The sequence below is a fragment of the Electrona antarctica genome (genome assembly GCF_951216825.1).
Source record: "Electrona antarctica genome assembly, chromosome: 12".
Classification (NCBI taxonomy): Eukaryota; Metazoa; Chordata; class Actinopteri; order Myctophiformes; family Myctophidae; genus Electrona; species Electrona antarctica.
The window spans coordinates 26,509,354-26,533,875 of record NC_136793.1 but is presented as its reverse complement, the minus strand read 5'-3'; the positions used below and the strand labels follow the sequence as shown (position 1 = coordinate 26,533,875).

The following is a 24,522-nucleotide window of genomic DNA, read 5'->3' as shown; positions in this document are numbered from 1 at the left end:
GGAGAGAGGCTGAAACATACAAGAGTTAAGCCTGCATTCTCTGCTACTGAGGAAGGTGTCATATCAATCAGTCTAATTCACAGTGCTGATTTCCATTATCCTGTTGGAATCAGACTAATTCACAGTTTTTGTTGCATGTTGCTTTGTGTATTTTTCTAGTAACTAGTAGAAAAGTCCCTTTTGGGAAGTTGGGTCATTCTGCACCATCTTGGACTCCTATCTCTTAGAATCGGGATTTTCTTAATGATAAGCAGATGGTTAACGGTTCATCGTTTGTCCAGCTTTGCTGCTGACGGCATCGTTTTAACGTTGATGGTGCTGCCATCTTTAGCATTTCACGTTTTCCCATTGTAAACTGATGGAGTGCTCCGTCTCCTCCACAGTATAGGCTACTCTCTGCTACTAGCTTGATATGCCTTACTGGAGTAGAGGATAGTAAAAGACTGGAAGTCTTTCTTTTTCTTTGGAAATGGAGGGGCTGTGTTGCTTTGCATCTTGTCTCACTGTCGGCTGCCTTGTTGTGGGGCATATGAAACATATTTAACACAATTTAACCCATTTTGTCCTGAGATCAGATTCTAAAAATGTCTTCTACATCCTGACAGTTTTCTGAAAAAGCTATGTTTCTATGTCAGCCGTTCTTTGATTTTTCAAAAATAGCAGACCTACAAGCTCGTAGCGTGCCACTCGGTGGCGCGCTATGAGCTTGTAGATCTGCTAACACCAAAAGGGGTTCCCGCCCAGAATGGGTTGCTATAGTTCATGTATCGTCTGTATCGAACCCAGATCCTCATAATATCAAACGTTTCATTATGAACTGTTACATCCCGCAACAAAATTGAGGCATACGTTTGCTCCAGAATAGGGATGCTAGGGGTCAGGTGGTTAAGAAAATATGACCCATGATTGCCTGCACAATGCGGGGAAATGTAGGAACAGTGCAAATGGCCAGGAGGGGGGATTATTATACTATAGACCAGTGATTCGCAACCTGTGGACCGGGCCCACTGGTGGGCCGTGAGGATACTGCAAGTGGTCCCTCAAATCATCTGCAAAACACTACGATGTATGCTTGTATGCTATGTTAACGCTATGCTATGCTATACTATAAAACGCCTCCTAAAACCTAACCTAAGGTTTTCTGAAAACCACGTATAGGTAACACCAGGTCTAAATGGGTTAAAATAACCATACTCTGAAAATGCACGGTCCCACCACATCTGACCAGTCAGATAGATGGGCGGTCCCACCACATCTGACCAGTCAGATAGATGCACGGTCCCACCACATCTGACCAGTCAGATAGATGGGCGGTCCCACCACATCTGACCAGCCAGATAGATGCACGGTCCCACCACATCTGACCAGTCAGATAGATGGGCGGTCCCACCACATCTGACCAGTCAGATAGATGGGCGGTCCCACCACATCTGACCAGTCAGATAGATGGGCGGTCCCACCACATCTGACCAGTCAGATAGATGGGCGGGTCCCACCACATCTGACCAGTCAGATAGATGGGCGGGTCGAAACACGCTTGAGATTTTCCAGTGGGCTCTGATCCAGAAAAGGTTGGAGACTACGATATCAATCAACAATGAAGTGAAATGCACATGAACAGCGTGATGGCTTTGATTGATTGAATACTTTATTAGTCCTAAATGTAAATGGCATATCGAACATTTCAATATGAACTGTTACATCCCGCAACAAAATTGAGGCATACGTTTGCTCCAGAATAGGGATGCTAGGGGTCAGGTAGTTAAGAAAATATGACTGTGCCAAGCCCATGCTTGCCTGCACAATGCGGGGAAATGTAGGAACAGTGCAAATGGCCAGGAGGTGGGATTATTATACTATTGTTGTTTCTATAGACCAGTGATTCGCAACCTGTGGACCGGGGCCACTGGTGGGCCGTGAGGATACTGCAAGTGGTCCCTCAAATCATCTGCAAAACACTACGATATATGCTTGTATGCTATGTTAACGCTATGTTATGCTATACTATAAAACGCCTCCTAAAACCTAACCTAAGGTTTTCTGAAAACCTTCAAATTCTTAATACAAAATAAAATATGTCGCTATGAGACACAGAGGTGTATGTGACACAGAGGGCGCAGGCATTTAAGGTAAAACAACGTATAGGTAACACCAGGTCTAAATGGGTTAAAATAACCATACAAAATGCACGGTCCCACCACATCTGACCAGTCAGATAGATGGGCGGTCCCACCACATCTGACCAGTCAGATAGATGGGCGGTCCCACCACATCTGACCAGTCAGATAGATGGGCGGTCCCACCACATCTGACCAGTCAGATAGATGGGCGGTCCCACCACATCTGACCAGTCAGATAGATGGGCGGTCCCACCACATCTGACCAGTCAGATAGATGGGCGGTCCCACCACATCTGACCAGTCAGATAGATGGGCGGGTCCCACCACATCTGACCAGTCAGATAGATGGGCGGTCCCACCACATCTGACCAGTCAGATAGATGGGCGGGTCCCACCACATCTGACCAGTCAGATAGATGGGCGGTCCCACCACATCTGACCAGTCAGATAGATGCACGGTCCCACCACATCTGACCAGTCAGATAGATGGGAGGTCCCACCAAATCTGACCAGTCAGATAGATGGGCGGGTCCCACCACATCTGACCAGTCAGATAGATGGGCGGTCCCACCACATCTGACCAGTCAGATAGATGGGCGGGTCCCACCACATCTGACCAGTCAGATAGATGCACGGTCCCACCACATCTGACCAGTCAGATAGATGCACGGTCCCACCACATCTGACCAGTCAGATAGATGTGGTGGGACACCACATCTGACCAGTCAGATAGATGGGCGGTCCCACCACATCTGACCAGTCAGATAGATGGGCGGTCCCACCACATCTGACCAGTCAGATAGATGGGCGGTCCCACCACATCTGACCAGTCAGATAGATGGGCGGGTCCCACCACATCTGACCAGTCAGATAGATGGGCGGTCCCACCACATCTGACCAGTCAGATAGATGGGCGGGTCCCACCACATCTGACCAGTCAGATAGATGCACGGTCCCACCACATCTGACCAGTCAGATAGATGCACGGTCCCACCACATCTGACCAGTCAGATAGATGGGCGGTCCCACCACATCTGACCAGTCAGATAGATGCACGGTCCCACCACATCTGACCAGTCAGATAGATGGGCGGGTCCCACCACATCTGACCAGTCAGATAGATGGGCGGGTCCCACCACATCTGACCAGTCAGATAGATGGACGGTCCCACCACATCTGACCAGTCAGATAGATGGGCGGTCCCACCACATCTGACCAGTCAGATAGATGGGCGGTCCCACCACATCTGACCAGTCAGATAGATGGGCGGTCCCACCACATCTGACCAGTCAGATAGATGGGCGGGTCGAAACACGCTTGAGATTTTCCAGTGGGCTCTGATCCAGAAAAGGTTGGAGACTACGATATCAATCAACAATGAAGTGAAATGCACATGAACAGCGTGATGGCTTTGATTGATTGAATACTTTATTAGTCCTAAATGTAAAGGGCACGTGGTATAGTAAGACATTAAGGCTAAAAGGATAACACAAAGTCCTTGGGACTTGTTTCCATTTGGTGTAAAGTGTTGGTGGCTGTCACTAAAGCATGTTGTCCACTGTGTCCTCTGTGAACAGGTGGGCCATACAGTGGTCTGGGAGAGATCGTCCACAGAGAGAGTGTTCCCATGCACACCTTCGCCCGCTATCTCTTCACCTCTCTCCTACCTCATGACGCTGAACTGGCGTACAAGATTGCACTGAGAGCCATGCGGTAAGTCTGTCAACTATGTGTCTGTGTCCTATCTATGTGGACGTTCTCCACTGTGTGTGTGTGTGTGTGTGTGTGTGTGTGTGTGTGTGTGTGTGTGTGTGTGTGTGTGGGTGTGTGTGTGTGTGTGTGTGTGTTGATATTTGTGACTAGAGGGAGCTGGTTCAGTGAATATTAATTAGATTAATGAGAGTGTAATTAGTGACTGTAATGAGGAGGAAGCCCCCCCCCCCACACACACACACATAAGCACACACACTCGCAGGGCCAACAGGGACAGGGCAGTGAGGGGAAGGGGCCTGTTCTGCTTCTACAAAGCAGGGGATTCTGTCTTGATCCCTCCTCAATGAGTCTGCCTCTGAACAATGCCGATGGCAAATGATTAGCCAATGAATGGGAGCTGAACTTTGTTTGGTTAGTAGCATCGCGCGTCACCGACTGACACAACGCAGCATGGCAGAGGCTGCGTGCGGCCCATGAGCGTGAATTGATCATTGATCGACCAGCTGATTGAGATAGCTGCGTAGCCAAAACAAAACGGAGTAGGGCGGCTAAAAAGACCTCCTTTTCAGACGACGGGCATGGCATGCGATCGAGGTCGTGCACGTTCCCTCCTATCTCGCCATTTTCCCTGCCGGTTCACTTTCTTTTTTTCTTAGTCAGCCTCTCTCGTTCTCTTTGTGTCCCCCACCACTCCCAACTCCACCACTCCAACCCCCCCCCCCCCCCCCCCCCCCCCCCAACCTCCATCCTCACCCCCGTGGTGTGAAACGGGTGATTTGGAATAATATGGCCACTTATGGGTGCTCCTGGGAACCAGGGGTGTCTACTCAGCACATAATGAATGTGTGTAATGTAGCGTAGTGTAATATGATAGCATATACCTCTGTGCTCCCACAGGACGACGGATGGTTAAATATAGAGGAGGAGGTAAGAAGGAAGGGTACTGTTTTAATGGAGCCATTATAACACATCATTGATACAAGAGAGCGAGAGAGTAAGAAAACTCGGTCTTTCTCCTTCTCTGTGTCATCCTCTTTCTTTCTCACCATCTATCTTAGGCCAGTGCTGTTTTGTGCCTAATTCAGGCTCCGTCGTACACAGTGGTGTGCCGTGTCGAAAAGAGCAGATCTACAAGCCTGCAAGGCTTTGCAGTGCAACACATTGAGGGCTTGTAGATGAGCTATTTTAAGTACAAAGCAGGCTTTAGAGATGAGGCGGCCAGCTCCCCGTAGGACGGTACTGTACAGTACATGTGTATGCAGAATATAGAGCGTCGCAGTCCCGTATTATTTAAAGACGTTTACGCCGCGGACAAAGCCAACTCTTGTCGTGACAAATCATGACAACAAACAAAAATTTTCGGGCTGAACAAATAATTAGAAAGAAGAAGAAAACGGCAGGTTACAACACTTTTTTTGTTGTTTTCTTCTTTGTAATTATTTGTTTGGTCCAAAATATTGCGTTTGTTGTCATGATTTGTCACGACAAGAGTTGGCTTTGTACGACGCTTATAAGGTCTTTAAATAAATACGTTTTGAAATGTCTATGGGAAAAATGCATTGGGAACTATTTCCTGGGCCTGGCGTCGTCATGAAAGGGGGCGGGACTGCGGCGCTCTATTGCGTTTGTTTTTGCGTGCGCACACAGCCACACACGTGCTTGTCCCTGCGAGTGTGTGTGTGTTTACATGTCGTGGACGAGGTTAATTAAAGAATGTGGGAGCAGCGCATGCCGTGTGTGTGCGTGTGCTTGCGTGTGTGCGTGTGTGTGTAAAGGCCAAAACAAAAACACTTAGTGGATTTAGTGGTTCACATGCTGTCCAGAATGTTAATGGAGCAACAGTAGATGGTGACTCCTCCACTCTGGGGACTGTCACTGTCCTCGCCTCACCCTCTGGAAGCCAGTGGAGAGAAACGCCAAACGCTTCTTTATACATCCAGAGAGTCCCACGTGAGATATGAGGCTAATAAATCTAGGTCCTTTTGCTTAATCCACAACCTTTTGATGATATATCACAGGGCTAGCATTAAACTAAACTGACCCACACTATAATCCTGAGTGTTATTTTAACTTGTCGGTGTATACAGTACATCGAACCAAATTTACACTCCGTTTGTACACACCCTGAGTTATATGAATGCTAAGGATTTTACTGTGCCCAGGCTATACATTGTGAAGCATAATAGATGGGCTGGTATGGTTTTTCCTCACAGTGCACTTTTGTTTCTGTTGGGCCACCGTGCTACCACAGCAGCTCATCTCCGTGTCGCACATCTCACTTTTCTCAAGTTGCGTAGCGAAAGATCATTCTGTCTAGGGGCCAATTTATGAGCGTGTGGCTCAGCGGAAATAAGTGATTTTCAACTGAAAAAACGTGTTGCGAAAATGAAAAACGTGCTGCTGAAATCAGTTATTCTCGTCGAACGACACAGTCGTGTGAATCAGGCGCCGCTTCAGCTGTTTTTAAAATGTAGACTTGTTCACAATGTTAACCAGCGGAAACACAGTATCGAAGTACATACACAAATACATCCACCCATATGAGTTCATAATGATTTCATATCCAGTATTAAAAGGGAATTCCACTGCAAAGCAACATTCAAATCCAACATCTACTTGTAAAGTGCTTTACCATGTACTGTAGACTCTTCCAAACCAGTTGATCTCAGTCCGTGCACACACTTTTATTTTGACCTTGGGGCGAAGTCCTTAAAGCAAGTGCAGTAGGTTAGGCCTATATGCCTGTACTGATATGTAGAGAGCTGGCTTGTGAGTTCATTTTACTCTGTACGTAAACAACATTTCTACAAATATGAGAGAGGCTCAAAGTGGAAACATTAACCATATGACCTACAGTACTGTATGTACTGTACATGTATGTACATGTCCATATGGTGCTGTGCATGCTGTCAAGGCTAAAATAATTGACCAACAACAAAGAGATATTATGCAATGCTCCAAACTTTTGGAGTAAAACTGAGGGGTTTTTTTTCAACAATGTATTTATTGATTTTCCTTTTTCCACACAAATGACAATACAAATATACAAAAAAACAACAATGAACATTACAAGACAATTACTCATATAAAGAAAGCAAAACAACAATAACCAAAAAAAGAAAAACAACAACAGCACTACTCCTCTTCGTAAAACTGAGTTTTAATATCTTGAGTCATCATGAAATGACCTGATACCTCTACCTGTCGGCTTTACAGACAGCTTTTACAGGGAAAAGTGCTGCTGGGGCAGGGGTCTTCCAGGCAGCGGATGTGTAGCCTTGCTGATAAATGTGTGTTTGATAGATGGTGGGCTGGTTAATAATAATAGGAGAGTGTTTATAGTCAGGAGGGGAAAGACCAGGAGGTAAAGAGGTCAGTAGTCATGCTGATCCAAAGCAGGAACCCAAGGATTCAGGATTTAGGTAAAACCGTGTTGGACTGCTTTCTATCAATGTCCGTCTCACTCGTATTCACTTATTCTCTGGCTTTTGTGTTGTTTTGGTCAAAGACTACACTGTGTGTGCAAACTGCACTGTTTGTGTGTGTTTGTCTGTTTGTCAAAAAATAATGATGTGATCATATTAGCCTAAATAGGCTAAAAGAGTAAGAATCTATTGTGGAGAACATATATTTAACAGCAAGTCCAGAGTGTCAATTTAACTCTAAAAAGTGTAAGAACTATTGTGTGTGTGTGTGTGTGTGTGTGTGTGTGTGTGTGTGTGTGTGTGTGTGTGTGTGTGTGTGTGTGTGTGTGTGTGTGTGTGTGTGTGTGTGTGTGTGTGTGTGTGTGTGTGTGTGTGTGTGTGTGTGTGTGTGTGTGTGTGTGTGTGTGTGTGTGTGTGTGTGTGTGTGTGTGTGTGTGTGTGTGTGTGCGTGCGTCTGCATCAATTATCATAACATCATCTAAAAGTGAATGGCAAGTGCACATTCTGAGTAAAGTCCTGTGCTCATTTCACTCCTTAGGTTCATTCTTACAATCTTAAGAGTTCAATTAGGAGTTCTTGACTTTGCCAACTCTTTTGCTGTGGACGACCAATCAATGTTCACTAAATAAATGATTGCACACCACGTGCATCCCTCTGTACCCACGGCTGTGTCTGCTGTGGTCCCCCGGTGGCCCCTGTCAACACGTTGCCCTTGAATATTCTGAGTGTGAAAAGTATTGCCGCGTCCCTTTCAGATGTGACAGCAGCACGCAAGAGTGCCATAGGACACACTTGACTCTACAGCTGCTCTCCTCGCGGCCTACATTAGGATTGATCGCCTGTTATAGCTTGCACGTTACAGCGTCTTATAGCTCATTGGCCATGTCCATTTATATCCAGGCTAAGTGATGCTGTAAAGAAATATGAGTTTAATTTTATATTTTGAGCACAGAGAGAGTGACATTGAGTTTGTAGCGTAATTGTGGCGAGACCATCATAATGTTTATAGCTGATGTGCAGCATATTGCTGTGTGGTTTACAAGGTGCTAAATGAGAATGTAACCATGGCAGAGAATATGATAGCATACTGTAGATGTACTTGGATGAAACGGCTCAGAGCAGTTCACTCACAGGGCTTTTCACAACTATTATTTGTTTTCTCTCGTAGAACAATAGCATAGAATGGATCCCCCCGCCTCCCCAACATTTCCAGAAGGCTACTTTTCAGCAGGCTTGGCCTCTCAAACTTACTTCCGTCCAATCGAGGCCTCTGGCTCTCTGGTGAAAGCCAAACAAAGGCAGGAATGTTGATGAGGCCTCCATCTTTACCCTGGGCCTTTTTTGCTTTGCTACACCCCAGGAACCTTCCAGAAGGCCCCAGTGTGGTGGAAGGCTTTTAGCAGCTCTTTAGATGTGTGTGGAATGAAACCGGCTGTTGCTATGGCTTCCAAACATCTCTGTTTCACACCAAGCGTCAGTGTTCACACTCGCAGATCCCTCACGCGTGTTCTTTGCCACCATCTCTCTCAAAGAGACGAGTCCCGCTGGTAGCCTGGTACCCTGCCGGGGAGAAACTGACTGAAGATGAGCTGGTTGTTTCTTTTTCCTTTCTTTCTTTTTGTGTGTGCATGGTTGTGCTCAGGTGACAACAGTATCACATGCACTATGCTCTGAAATTGAAACTGGCATTTAGCATCACATAGCTTTTACTAGGATGCTTTGATGTGTTTTTTCAGAAGGGCAGGTGTGCGTGAGTGTGTGTGGGGGGGGGGGGGGGGGGGGGGGGCACACACGGCCACACAGACACCCTTGGCTGCACATGTGTGGGGGCGTGCGTGTCTGCGCGCGAGTGTGAGCGCCTGCATCCATCCATGTGTGTCGGCATGTGTTTGATGTGTGTCCAGCCTCACAGGGCTGGAAGGTGAATTCCTTAATTTCCCCGTGGACTCAATTAGCTTTGTGATTGGCTGAGAGAAGGCCAGGTTGCGCTGTCTTCTGAAGGCAGGAAGACCTTTGAAAGTGAGGTGGAAGAGAAGAGAGGGAGAATAGGATATGAGCTGGCCGCAGTGGTAATGGTGGTGGATGGTGGAGACTCGGCCCTGTCAGTAATGCTGTAATGAGAGAGAGAGAGATACTTGAGGAGTTCCTTCAGCCACTAGCAGGTGTTCTATGGCCCTGACTTCATTACAACCAATTAGAGTGAAGAAAATACTAATTATATAGCATGGATTCTAGGTGATTAAAAACTAGGTTGGAAGTAAATTGCAGGGATATGCTAACTATAATCCCCTCATGAACACTCAAGTCATTCTTTTGGGTCACAAGTGATGAAGACTTTACTTTTTTTCTCTGTCTGTATTTCAATCTACCTGCTAAACCACCGCCCCGGGGGACTTCGGTTAACTAGGTATATATGGTTTCAGTGGTTAAGTATTAAATGTATATTTTCATGATTCCAGGCCATCTGCTGTCTATCTCCGAGTCTGTCTATATCACTTGGTGTTTTTCACCAGTTAAAAAATGTTTTAACCACACAAACCGTAGTGTCCCTATTCTGAGAGGGACCCAGCCACCAGTGCTACAGTATATAGGGTTAACTAGTATAGAGGCCAGAGGGACCCAGCCACCAGCGCTAGAGTATATAGGGTTTAAGTTGTGAATGTCTTTCTTTTGTTTTGGTCAATACTAATTGGCTTTTTTGGCTTGCATTCTGTTTCCGTTTCAGATTGCCTGTGTTGGAGTCGACGGCCTCATCCGGTGACCTGTCGCGACCCCACCACATCGTGTCAGTGGTGCCCAACCGCTATCCGCGCTGGTTCACTCTCAGCCACATAGAGTCACAGCAATGTGAGCTGGCTTCCACCATGCTAACTGCTGCCAAAGGTACAGACGTATGCAATTACATACTCCAAACACATAATATATACACAGAAAAGCTATCGGTGTTCATTTAACTCTGAGAGTGCATAAATAGAGTTAAATTTACACTCTGGACATTGCCATGATTATATGTGCAATTAGATTTGTGCAGTTCACTTTTTCATTTAGGATAATGATGATCACGTAATAATTATTTTGACGATAGGCAAACGCACACATACACAGCGCCACTTGTACACATAATGCAGTGTTGGGTGGCATTGAAAAGAGTACCTGTTGCACTCGTCTCCCCCAGGTGACAGTCGTAGGCTGGAGACAGTCCTGGAGTCCATCCAGAAAAACATTCACTCCTCGTCTCACATCTTCAAACTGGCACAGGATGCCTTCAAGATTGCCACTCTGATGGACAGCCTGCCCGACATCACACTCCTCAAAGTGTCTCTTGAGCTGGGATTGCAGGTACACAGAGAGAGAGAGTGATTTTGTCTACGTCTGCAAAAAGCTTGAATGAACAAAACGGCCATTGTGTCACTGGAATTTGTGGGAATTTCTGACGGTGCACCTAAAATGGCTGCTGCTGAAGAATTTTATTTTTGGAAAGCTGACACGGAAAATAGCATTATTTTTGTGTGTAGTTGATTGCATCAGGCGCAGAAATTTGGAAAATTCAAAAACAGATGCCGATCTGAATTTTTAATAGACAAATGATCCCTTTATCAAGGTCATAACAGCAGTTTTCTTGCATGTAACCAGTGCCAAGTCCCTTCACAGAAGTTTTAAACATCATTTGGCAGCCGTGTATTTAACACCAGCCAAATGACCACTCAGAAATGTTGATTTGAAGTGGAACGTCCAGTCTAGCCAGCCACCATCTGCGAATATACTATATATGTGCTATTGATAGAGTCTTTGTTTTAACATTTTACCACTGAAGGACAAAGGTGCTTGGCATGCAAAAGATGTATGTGACATCTTAGGTGAAAATGAGGTTAATGCATTAGATTATTGGCTCTTAATGAGCCCTATTCGTATTTCATACCAAAAGTACATTGCTGGGATGTGACTTGGGTTAGCAAAACAACGGTTAGCAAAACAGAAGTGTCTTTCCTGGCCCCTAAGCTATTTAAAAGCCTGCCTTATTGATCTTGTTTATTTGGTATTTAATTCAGTATGATTCATACTGAATTATATACCTGTATGATCCAATAAACACTGCTTAGCCGATCAATAATTATTTTCTCCCAATCCCTCATTCCCGCCTTCCCTCCCCTTCCCACCTTCTCAGGTGATGAGGATAACTCTGTCCACATTAAACTGGAGAAGAAGAGAGATGGTACGCTGGTTAGTCACATGTGCCACTGAAGTGGGTAAGTCAGCGTTTAGTCCCCATTTCCCTCTTTCATACCCCGTTTGCTATAATATGTCACTTCTAATGTCATAGAGTCCATGACAGAGACATCCAGGACTATGACCGCTGCTATTATGATACTAATTAGGCCTAATGTTCCTCTTCACAAGATTTTCTGTGACTTTCTTTTATATTCTTTTATAAGGCCTTATTTGGACATAATATGACACCATATCGCAGACACCATGGTTATAATTCTGGTTCGTACTTGAGCAAGCCTGGTCCATGTATACATCGAAAACACAGCTTACTTCTAAAATCAGGACCTCCTTGTGACTTGTGTAACAACAACATAATCAACAACAGATATTGTGACTCTATGACAACACAATATCTACTGTTTGTTTTGTATATCTTGATATAACCTAAATCAGCGGTCTCCAAACTTTTTTGGCCGTGCACCCCCTGTTACCTCCTGACCTAGCTGACGCACCCCCAGCGCTCAGTCTCATTGTATTTGACCAAAAATGATACATTTTTAAATATGATTATGGCAAATAGTCACTGAATGTCACTGCACTTAGAGACATGCATCTGCTGTATACTCCCGCAGCTGCTCTATACATCTCCTTGCAACGGTGTTTACTGGATTTTGCGGTTTGTGTTAAATAACACAACAAAACCGGCATTAGCCTTTTTATGTCACGCACCCCGTAGAGGGCATTCATGCACCACAAGGGGTGCACGCACCCCCGTTTGGTATCCCCTGACCTAAATGTATCCACTGTCTCAAAGCTGCCTGCAGAATGTGCCTTCATTCGGGCCCTTTGCCTGCATTTGTGTGTTTCTCTGTGGCCAGGTGTGTACGCGTTGGACAGCATTATGCAGAGCTGGTTCACCCTCTTCACCCCCACGGAGGCCACCAGCATCGTGGCCACCACCGTCATGTCCAACAGCACCATCGTTCGCCTCCACCTCGACTGCCATCAGCAGGAGAACCTGGCCTCCTCTGCCCGAACGCTGGCCCTGCAGTGTGCCATGAAGGACCCCCAGAACTGTGCGCTCTCCGCCCTCACCCTCTGCGAGAAGGACCACATAGCCTTTGAGACGGCGTACCAGATCGTGCTAGACGCGGCTGCCACGGGCATGAGCTACACGCAGCTGTTCACCATAGCGCGCTACATGGAGCACAGGGGCTACCCCATGCGTGCGTACAAGCTAGCAACATTAGCCATGGCCCACCTGAACCTCAGTTACAACCAGGACACGCACCCGGCCATCAACGACGTGCTGTGGGCCTGCGCACTCAGCCACTCGTTGGGGAAGAACGAGCTGGCTGCCGTCATCCCCCTGGTGGTGAAGAGCGTCAAGTGTGCCACCGTGCTGTCGGACATTTTGCGGCGGTGCACGCTCACAACGCCGGGCATGGTGTCGGCGCTGCACAGTCGCAGGAACTCTGGGAAGCTGATGTCACTGGACAAGGCGCCGCTCAGGCAGCTGCTGGACGCCACCATCGGGGCCTACATCAACACCACGCACTCGCGCCTCACACACATCAGCCCGCGCCACTACAGCGAGTTCATCGAGTTCCTGGGCAAGGCGCGGGAGACATTCATGATGGCTCACGACGGACACATCCAGTTCACGCAGTTCATAGACAACCTGAAACAGATTTACAAGGGCAAAAAGAAACTCATGATGCTGGTAAGGGAGCGGTTCGGCTGAGAGCCAGTCCGGGGGGGTTGGGTGGAGGTTCGGGTGGGGGCCAGTGACCCCTGCCCGCTCTAGTACTTTTCTATTAACTTGAGTCTGCCTTTTGAACTTCTTTGGACTTACAAAATGGACAAGTAAAAAAGAGGGATTTGACTTGTAGTTTGAAGCAAAAAGAGAAAGGAAAAAAAATCAACAGAGCCACACATGGTATTATTGTTCTTGCTGTTGTTATTGTTATAAACATTATTCCTATTATTATTATTAATTATTACTACTATGTGTACAGAAGTGTTTTATTTTTCAGAAGAGAGGAAATTTGTCACGTTGTGAATGTTTGTGTGTATTTCTCTACATGTGTGCGAGAGGAAAAAGAGAAAGTGAAATGGCTTTTTTTCCCCGTTATGATTTCAAGCATCAATTCTTTTTGTTTAGTTTTGATTTCCTTTTTCTTTCATTTTTTTTAATTATTTTTTTAATGAGCGAACGCCCTTCTACACTAGCGCTCACGTGAGAAAAAAGAAAACACAGAAAACTAAACAAAAACGACACGACACAAAACAAACAAAACAAAGTGTATAACAGCATCCTCAAAGAGAAACCAAGGCTTTACATGACACCAGGGCAGTGGTCAGCACCGCATAGCTTAGCTCGGCTCGGTACAGCTTGGGTTGGCATGGACAGAGCCTGTGTCAGCGTTTCTCCAGACATAGCAGTAGCAGCAGCACTTGAGCAGCCATTAGTTTCCTCTGGGCACCAGGCATTAGCTCCATCACACACACAACAATGCTCTTAGCCAACTCTTGTTGTTGTTATTGTAACCCCGTTACCCCTCCCCCCAAACATAATGAATACCTGTCTCGACTGGGGACAGAATACAGGCTCCACCATAATGGCACATTAGACAAAGATAATGAGTATTAATTGTATGTCGGTGTGATTTATTATGTCTGTTTGACTTTCACGGCCAGGTGCAACCTAAAACTGACTAAATAAGAATGAAACTTGTTATTGTGAAATAGATGTTGATTTGATCTAGATAAATAAATCTATACATGAAGGGAGACGGCTACCTCATACAGTCATACCGTGTTGTACCTACTCCCAAATTGGTTTATACTATCATAATGTCTATGATAGATGACAGTGTTAATTAAATGATGGATATCCGCTAATGAGACCAAGCATATGAGGAGATCTGGAGATGGGTCAGATTCCTCCCAACATTCAGCTCTGCTGTACATCACTGCCCACACAAGGCAGTGATAGTAGCTATGAAAGAAATCGGCTATAACACACGCTCTTTGAGAAGCGTCAGTATTTCTCTGTAGTTATCATCTTTCCATGGTATTTTCGGAATAGGCCAGTGTCATTTCCCTCCTTGTGCATGTGAACCATAGAAATTAGACTTCTACTGTTATAATTGATTGTGTGGAACCTCCAGCGACTGTCACCAGAATGTTCTCAGGGATTTCTCTACACAAGAAAAAGGCGGATCCAACAAACAGACGAGCGAACGACTGACTACAGGAAAAAGACAAAACGTGACACAACATGAGCGAGCATTTATTGTACTCTGTATATATGCCATAGTATATGTCTGAATATGGAGGATCTGAAAGTATATGTTAACTAATTTATACAGAGTATTCTATGTAATGTGAAATACTTGAAGCCGCTGTAGTTTGCTCTCTCTCTCTCCTTCTCTTTATCTCTTTTTTTGTCAGTTTCTTTTGTTAAAAAAATCAAAAAAACATAAAAAAACAAAAAACAACATATCAGAAGGACTGGATTGACCTTGTTAATGGGTAGTTGGACTCACAAGCATGTGTTGATACTAGAGGCACCAATCATAAAGTACCGGTTGACTGATATTGGTACAGAAAAACAATGTTGTCTTACTTCATTCTCACTGACTGCTGAACACGACATGTGACAAGATTTCTTGATCAACTTAACTGAGCACTGAAGTTGCTATCCCAGGCAAACTTTTCATGGACGCGTCTGAGGAAAATGATGGCCTCTTCTGAATTCATTTAAAATGTTCATGAAGGATCTGGTTGGGGCTAAATCTGAACAAAAGCTGCTGGCTGAGGTCTTTCCCCTTGTGTTTGCAGTAATATGTCCCAACGTCGGATTGGAACAGTAGACTTACAAGTAGGGTTGCCAACCATTCCTTGAAATGAGGAATCGTCCCTTATTTGGAAACTAAAAGACGTGTCCCTTATTGAACTGATAAGAGACACACTTTGTTTTTTTTTATGTTTGGGAATCAATCAATGACACAGATCTTACAAGTTCAAACAGTTTACACCAAATCTCTTTGCCCAAAATAGATGATCTACCTACCGCTCACAACGTGACTGGTTATGAGTGGTAGTTCTGCTATTTTTGGCTAATGTTCCCTCAAGAATATGGATGCTGGGGTTCAAGTGGTTAATTTCTGGGCGTCCCTTATTTTTGTTAGAAATAAGGGAGGTCCGGTCGGGTGTCCCTTATTTGAATTTCAGGTAGTTGGCAAACCTACTTACAATCCTGCCTGTTAATTAGCCTGACTTGAACATCAATAATTATGCACAGGTTCAGCATAGCTCGGACGTCCGTTTCTTCAGTTCACCCTTCTGTTCTCGCAACGCCACATGACAACCAGTGTCTTCTATCTGCACAGTAAGGTCCCGGGTGTTAATTTAACAAAAAAAATCAACACTCGGGGTGTTTTGTTGTGTATAATGTTCAGCTGTTCCATTATGACTTGCCTTTTTGCCTTCTTCTTTTTTTCTTTCTTTTTTTTTCTTTTTTTACATGCATTTTGTTTTTCTGTGCATCTTCTCTTATCTGTTGTTGATTAGAGATAAAAACAGCCTTTTCTCTTGCCTTGTCTTAACGCTTTAAAGTAACCAAACAGGAGATCTATCTAACAACCAAACGCGTTCCAAGAGGTCAGAGACAGCCCACCTTGGTCCTGCAGCTTTAGTGTCCATTAATTAGTAAGTGAATGGCTGTGTTACTCATGCTTTAACAAAGCAATTCCTCACGTGTGTTTGGTGAAAAAAAAATACGTTGTCCAGTGTCTCTCTCGTTCTCTTCAGAAACCATTTCCTCTGAGACTCTTAGCCGTTTCATTTTTAGTTGATTTTCTTTTCTTTTCTTTTTTTTTGTGTAGAGATCTTCTGCTTTCCCATTTTATTTATTACAATGATCCATGTATACATGCTTATGAAATTAAGATTTGATACACCGATATCAATTTATTTATGTAACTAAATCACTGTTTTATAATCTTGTTAATGAGTCGATGATTGATTCCTTTTTTTTGTTTTTTGTTTTTGTTTTGTTTTAATAAAAGTTAGTTTTTTGAAAGGTATATTTCAGTCTTCTCAAAGCATCCCCCCCAACAGCTTACCCGCACACATACACCGTAAACTCTAACCCTAACCCAACAGCTTACCCGCACACATACACAGTAAACTCCTAGAAGTGTTAATTCATTCATTTATAGCTCTTAGTGGACAAAGGTAAAAAACTCTCTCAGGGTTAAATTAACCAAGGGGTTTATTGTGTACTGTTCACAAAACAAACAAACAACATATAAACCATTGTGGATCGTTATGGGATGTGGTGTGTGAAGTTGGCAGGGGGGGATGCGTTGGTCAGCTCAGGAACAGTTCAGCAAGCAAGCAGAGGTGGACAAAGTACTCCACCCCAGTACCTGAGTCAAAGTACCTTTTAGATGGGTGTGGGTAAGCATGGTCAAAATGTAATGAACGTTGCCCTGTCAAATTTCTACTTGAGTAGAACTGGAATAATTCAAAAATACATGCTTTTAGAAATACCAAGTAGGCCTATTCAAAAGTACAAATTGCAAAGTATGTTTTTTTTTATATATCAATGAGTTGCTATATTGAAATCTAAACATTTCCCCTAACCCCACGAAATTCTACGATTTTCTAGAATAATAATAGTGCAAATAGCCAATCTACAAGCTCACAACGTGTCGCATCATCAGCTATTTTCAAATGTACGTTTGTTACTGTCCACCACTGTCAGCTGGTCTGTATGATTCCGATCTCCATCATCATCATCACATGGTGCTGTCTGCAGAGCGGCAGGGAGTGAATCACTGTCACTATGGCTGGCAGCTTTCACGCTGTCACCGAGGCAGAGCCGAGCCGCTCGGTCAGGATTCAGGAATATGAAATGTATCAATTGATATTCCCATTGGTCTTCTTGGTGGCTGCTGCTAGGCGAGCCAGGCTCAGCCAACCACCACCACGCACGCCAACCTGTTTACATGTTTCCAACACTGACAGCGTCATCACAGGATGACTAAATCAGTGTACATAGTTTAGTCAGGTGTGTGTGTGTGTGTGTGTGTGTGTGTGTGTGTGTGTGTGTGTGTGTGTGTGTGTGTGTGTGTGTGTGTGTGTGTGTGTGTGTGTGTGTGTGTGTGTGTGTGTGTGTGTGTGTGTGCGCGCGGGTGCGTGCATGTGTGTATTCCTTTTTTTGGGCATATGCCTCTTTGTGTGTGTGTGTGTGTGTGTGTGTGTGTGTGTGCGCGCGTGCGTGCGTGCGTGCGTGCGTGTGCGTGTGTGTGTGTGTTACTGTGTGTTAAGGCCTTTAGGGAGGGAACAGGAACAGGTGGTACTGCGGCTCCAGACTACAGAGCTCCTGACAGCAGTAAGGTCCCCAGACTCCAAGCCCCTCATTAAACATTGACACAAAAACACTGCAACTGTCTGTGTGTGAACAGTAATGAAGCACAGACTGCTACACTGGTGTACACACCGCAACTTAGCACAGCACGAGCTCTCAATTTGTGCGTGAGTACGTGTGCATGCATGTGTGTGGCTCGGAGGGTGTAAGTGTACGTGCGCACACGCGTGGTCCTGAGTGTGTGTGTGTGTGTGTGTGTGTGTGTGCTGTCCATCTGTGTGTGTACACTAATGAGGCACATTTGTCCATAGAGGTGTCCACTTGGATATCGAAGAATTTGTCAGGTTTTGCAAAAAAGCGCAAATCTTCTGTCAGAGAGGCCAGACAGAACTGTCCATTTGTTATGTGATGGATCTCCGCCTGTAGGAAATACCGTACCTAGCTCTGCCTGAGTGTGTGTGTGTGTGTGTGTGTGTGTGTGTGTGTGTGTTGATGGTGTACAATGCACTTGTATGTCTGCATACATATGAGGAAGTGTACATGTCACTCTCTCTCTCTTTGTGCGTGCGTGCGTGCGTGCGTGCGTGCGTGCGTGCGTGCGTGCATGCGTGCGTGCGTGCGTGTGCGCATGTGTAAGTATTTCCTGTGTGCCTGACCTGCACTCAGGTGCTGCTCAGTTCCAGTTGGTAATGACATCCCTTGGGTTTTGCACAGTAGAGCAGCCTCCTCCGGCCTGTCTCACTGCATACTCCTAATGACATCATGATCACACACCGGACCCTTTCATGCCAAAAGCCCTCTTCCTCACCATCACCATCAAACCTGCTGTATTAGAGCATTTCTCTCCCTGTCTCTCTGTCTGCCTGTAACTGTCTCTCTCTCTCTCTCTCTCTCTCACACACACACACACACACACACACACACACACACACACACACACACACACACACATTACAGCATCACATCGCATTAAGGCCTTGACATTTGCTTGCAGAATGATCGCTGTGTTCTGCTATAAATGTTACCTGTAGATATTCCACCTCGTATATTGAAGGCAAATGTAAGGCATAGGGAAAAGGCGAGTTCTATTATCACTTTACAAGACAAAAAGTCCAAATCTGCCAACATTAATCTTTTGCACAAGCCCAGAATCCAGGAAAGTAGCATATTATTGATAGCAAGTAGTCGAGCTTTTCTGGTATGCGAGGACGCCGTTAATGTTCACCCGTTACCACTTTACCTTTTTGCAGGGCAAGGAGCTTGCTATCATTAAAAGAGTACAAAAAGGATCAGAGGCCTGTGTTCTTCTGCGACAGAGACCCTGCAGCATCAGACTGCTAAACAAGTGGACTCTCTCTTCCTCCCCGCCCCTTCCTGCCAAAGAAGAAGGCCGTCGGAGTTTGATCTCCACTCTCCCCCTCCATCGGCCCCGAGGCATCTGATTAAATGCTAATTAAAGCCGTTAGCGCTGCTATCACTGCCGCTAACTCCTCTCTCTCTGTCACCAAGATTAATGTGCCTCGTTCATCATCGCACCTCGCACAAGCCTGGGTACCTGCCCGCCTCGCAAAACCTGATCAAGTCATCATCCCCCCCCTGACTCCCCGTCCTCCTCCGCTCCCTCCCGCCGCATGAAGATGGACGAGGGGTTTAAATTTTAATTTGAAAATTGCCCTCAATTACTTTTGCTGCGACCACTTGCCGGAGCTTCTCCCATGGCTGAGTGGGAAGGGGTTACAGTGGCGGGTCAGTGGCCGTGATGAGCGATAAGGGGACATTAATAAGAAAGGCAGAGGTTCATTTAAAAGCAGAAAGGACAGTGGGAGCAGCTTTCTCATTATTTAACTCCCCCAGCTTTATTTAAAGGACTTTATTTAAGGATACCAAGTTAATGTGTCCTCCAGGACAGCCGGTTAAAGCGCCTGACAGAGTGAGAAAGTTACAGTCATAACTTACCCCCTGAGCACACACTGGTGCCATCTTTTTTTACCTCTTTTGACATGCTCGCCATTTTTAGGCAGAAACGAACGAGCCTCTGAGGGAAATAAAATGTTAGAAGAAAGTTTTACACCGATTAATTTTATTCTTTCACCATCTCTCGCCTACAAATGTTTTATTGGTTCCAATATCACTAATTAGTATAGGCTATTGAAATATATGGAGCTATGCACAATAACAAGTCAGCCAAGTGTCATTACTGCACTAGTGTTGCTCAGGGGAGCTGTTTTGCATGTGCTGCTATTCCGTAGGGGCTCGTCATAGAGTTTGTTTTACTTGAATCAAGTCATTACCAAATGGGTGCCTCTGCCATGAAAGTATTTTCTTTTCTCAATAGAACAGTCAAGGTTCAACTGAGCAGTGTTTTAATGATAGATTTCATCTGAAGAAGCTATTACTAATTGTGTAGCATGTAGCAACTCATGTAGCTCAAAGTGTAATAACAGTTCTCAAAGTGTAATAACAGTTCTCAAAGTGTAATAACAGTTCTCAAAGTGTAATAACAGTTCTCAAAGTGTAATAACAGTAAATATTTTAACATAATAAAAGCTCATAATAATCATCTCATAATGTAATAAAATTGTGAGTGCATAATGTACCGGTAGGCTAATAACATACATTTTATAATATAATAATGTTTTTACATTAAGAACCTTAGCAGGTGCTCATTTGTAATAATAGTTCATAATGTAATAACAGCTTCCGTCCGTCTGTCCGTCCGTCCGTCTGTCTGTCTGTCTGTCTGTCTGCCTGCCTGCCAGTCAGGAACCAGACTGATCTGCACAATACTTGATGGAGGGGTGAGGCATAGGGACCTGATACTGACCATGATACTGACTATGAATGATACTGTCATGATACTGTCATGATACTGACCATGATACTGTCATGATACTGACATGATGCTGTCATGATACTGACCATGATACTGTCATGATACTGTCATGATACTGTCATGATGCTGTCATGATACTGACCATGATACTGTCATGATACTGTCATGATACTGTCATGATGCTGTCATGATACTGAACATGATACTGTCATGATACTGACATGATACTGTCATGATACTGTCATGATACTGACATGATACTGTCATGATACTGTCATGATACTGTCATGATGCTGTCATGATGCTGTCATGATACTGTCATGATACTGTCATGATACTGTCATGATGCTGTCATGATACTGTCATGATACTGTCATGATACTGTCATGAAGCTGTCATGATACTGACATGATACTGTCATGATACTGTCATGATGCTGTCATGATACTGACCATGATACTGTCATGATACTGTCATGATACTGTCATGATACTGTCATGATGCTGTCATGATACTGTCATGATACTGTCATGATGCTGTCATGATGCTGTCATGATACTGACCATGATGCTGTCATGATACTGACATGATACTGTCATGATACTGTCATGATACTGACATGATACTGACCTGATACCGACATGATACTGACCTGATACCGACATGATACCGACATGATACTGACCTGATACCGACATGATACTGACCTGATACCGACATGATACTGACCTGATACCGACATGATACTGACATGATACTGACCTGATACCGACATGATACTGACCTGATACCGACATGATACTGTCATGATACTGACATGACACTGTCATGATACTGACATGATACTGTCATGATACTGACCATGATACTGACCATTATACTGATTATTATGATGTAACTAACATCTTTCTCAACAATATGATCTGCTATCACATTAGGAACTGTTACTATTACTGTACATTATGAGTGGCTATAAGGTTTTTAATGTAACATTATGCAAAATCAGTTACTGTATTTCATTATGTGCTCATGATTTAATTTCATTATTAGCGCATTATTATTACATTATGAGCCATTATTACTATTGTTTTATTATTGATGAGTTGCTAAAGCTTATCAATAAAATGTGTTTGTCTCAGTTTGCACAGGCCTACACGTTGCTATACGGTATGAAATCAGCCTTCCCTTCCTCATCACGTTACTGTGCCCAGCCTTTGTGACCTACAGTAGAGACTGAGCCAAAACTGCTGACATACAAGTCCATTTCCAAGGACAATTAACAAATACAGAGATTTATGGAACAGTGACCTGGCCGTTCCACTTTCACCTCACCTACAGTTGTTGCCAACACTCTGCCGGATGCCTGTCCAAAGGCTCTAAATCTAGCCCCCCCCCCCCCCCATTTATAACAACATCATAATGAACACAGAGAACTCTGCTAATGTGTTTCTTATTCTCAGACATAAGGCACGTGCACCAAAATGTCCTGCACTTTTTTGCGTTACTTTCCATTACTAGCATGTCAGTGGCAAAATATTTAAGAGATTGATTACATCGTAGGAAAACCTGGCCAGTTTAGCCTAGTTGATAGTGGATAAGTGTTATTTGGAACGAAAAAGAGTTTATGTCAGCCATGCACATTCTTTTATGCTTGCAAAATGGCCCTTAGAGACAAAAAGTGATTCAGATTCCAGGCAATGCGACACTTGCAGTGTTTGCGAGTGCAGAAGTTTGTGGAGCTGTGCAGAAGGCAACACCATGCACAGTCAAGGTTAGCAGGTTTAACAGAGATAAATTGCACAAACATTCCATAAGCCGCTGATTAAAAGCCTCAATGAGTAACAGCATGATACACACACTGTCTTCCACTCTGTTCTTGTCTTTCTGGCCACAGCAGGCATTGTGTCCTGCAAACAGGAACAAAGAGAAAGAGACAGAGAGAGAGAGAGAGAGAGAGTTTGTGTGTGTGTGTGTGTGTGTGTGTGTGTGTGTGTGTGTGTGTGTGTGTGTGTGTGTGTGTGTGTGTGTGTGTGTGTGTGTGTGTGTGTGTGTGTGTGTGTGTGAGTGAGTGAGTGAGTGAGTGAGAGAGAGAGAGAGAGAGAGAGAGAGAGAGAACGACAGGAAGAGGAGAGAATGAGAGCATATATCAAGTCCGCTTGCTGTGACATTTGTGCTCTCTGTGTGGAGAGCTGCTATGAATATCAATATGAACCCATAGAGAGGAAATGTACAGTTTTTTTTTCCACTGGGCTATTCATGCACACAAGAAATCTATTCAAGTCAATGTAATGGCCAATCTCACTGTGCTGTGCTCACAGCCTGTCCATGGTCGTGTGAACAGCGCTGCAGCCTCGCCTCCCTGCTCCACACATCCTCTCTCACCCCCTCTCTCTCACCAGGGTGGTTGGGCTCGTATTTAGTGAAAAACACTTTATGTCAAGTGCAACTGTGGCAAACACTACAGTATGTAAATCAGACTGGATTAATTGCTTGCATAAGCAAAGACCTACGCCACTATGCAGACACAGTTGCTATCAGCTACAGCTTCCAACCTGCAATACTCATTGTATTATACGGTTGTGTTTTCAATCAGCCTATTAGAGCAGATAGCAATTATACTCCTCTCCTCTCCTCTCCCCTCCCCTCCCCTCCCCTCCCCTCCCCTCCCCTCCCCTCTCCTCTCCTCTCCTCTCCTCTCCTCTCCTCTCCTCTCCTCTCCTCTCCTCTCCTCTCCTCTCCTCTCCTCTCCTCTCCCCTCCTCTCCTCTCCTCTCCTCTCCTCTCCAATCTCATTCTGGTGTTCGGAGATATGAGTCAAAGGGATGCAAATCTACCCACTTCCTTCCTCCCCTCCCCCATCTGCAAACAGAGATTGCCCCGGGCCAGTCCCAGGCCTCTCTATATGCAGAACCAGTGACAGGAGTTACGCACCACACTCCCCCTGTAACAAACTGTTCCCTCCCTAACAAGCTGCCAGCGTTGCTCTTGCAGTGGTGGACGTGTGATTGGATTGGTTCGGCAATAACAATAAGGGCAGTGAGCTATGGAATAGCTAGCTGCCTCCACCCTTTGTGTGTGCCAGTGAATTGCGTGCGTGCGTGCGTGCGTGCGTGCGTGCGTGCGTGCGTGCGTGCGTGTGTGTGTGTAGGGGAGAAATATACATGTCTGAGTGTGTATGAATGTTGTTTCAATTATGTCCTCCGTCTTTTCTCCTCTTTTCTCACTCACCTTTGTGCGTGCGTGCGTGCGTGCGTGCGTGCGTGCGTGCGCGTGTGTGTGTGTGTTTGTACATTGCTGGCTCCAGGCTTATTACTTTAAGGTGTCTCCAGCCCCCACAATAATCCCCAGTCTTCTTCAGGGAGGGATAACAATAACACAAGGAGATCCAGTGGTACTAATGAAATCCTATCAGGTTCCAGAACCTGACCGTCGGGGAGGGGAGAGAGAGAGAGAGAGAGAGAGAGAGAGAGAGAGAGAGAGAGAGAGAGAGAGAGACAGAACACGGTGATTATAAATAAAATAAAGTTAGTGAAAACAGAGTGAATAAAGCCAGCGGGAGCATGGAGGGATTCAGGTGCAACAGGGAATGTGAGAACGTGAGATGAAGCACAAAGAGGGGGAAAGCAAGACAGCCAGATGACGCTCATTTACTCCAGAGCAGTACTTGTGACGGCCCAGCCCAGCCCAGCCCAGCCCTCTGTCTGCTGTCCCAACCCTGTCTGACTGCTGGCCGCTGTGTGCAGGTGAATGGTTCTAGTAGCAGGGTCTGTCTTCTGTCCCAAGCCCCTGTCTGTCTGCTGTCCCAAGCCCCTGTCTGACTGCTGGCCGCTGTGTGCAGGTG

The 24,522-nt window shown here is 45.1% G+C and overlaps 1 protein-coding gene across 2 annotated transcripts in view; it reads left to right on the top strand.

The window, feature by feature from the left end:
• Positions 1-16,560, top strand: part of LOC306934524 (zinc finger SWIM domain-containing protein 6-like) — a 63,608-nt gene extending 47,048 nt beyond the window's left edge. For both annotated transcript variants that reach the window (XM_079517125.1, XM_079517124.1), the window contains exons 10-14: positions 3,698-3,833; positions 9,984-10,141; positions 10,434-10,597; positions 11,424-11,505; positions 12,346-16,560. In XM_079517125.1, coding sequence (XP_079373251.1) covers positions 3,698-3,833; positions 9,984-10,141; positions 10,434-10,597; positions 11,424-11,505; positions 12,346-13,211 — 1,406 coding nt within the window. In that variant the 3' untranslated portion in view covers positions 13,212-16,560. The remainder of the gene's footprint in view (positions 1-3,697; positions 3,834-9,983; positions 10,142-10,433; positions 10,598-11,423; positions 11,506-12,345) is intronic.
• Positions 16,561-24,522: the final 7,962 nt, after the last annotated feature.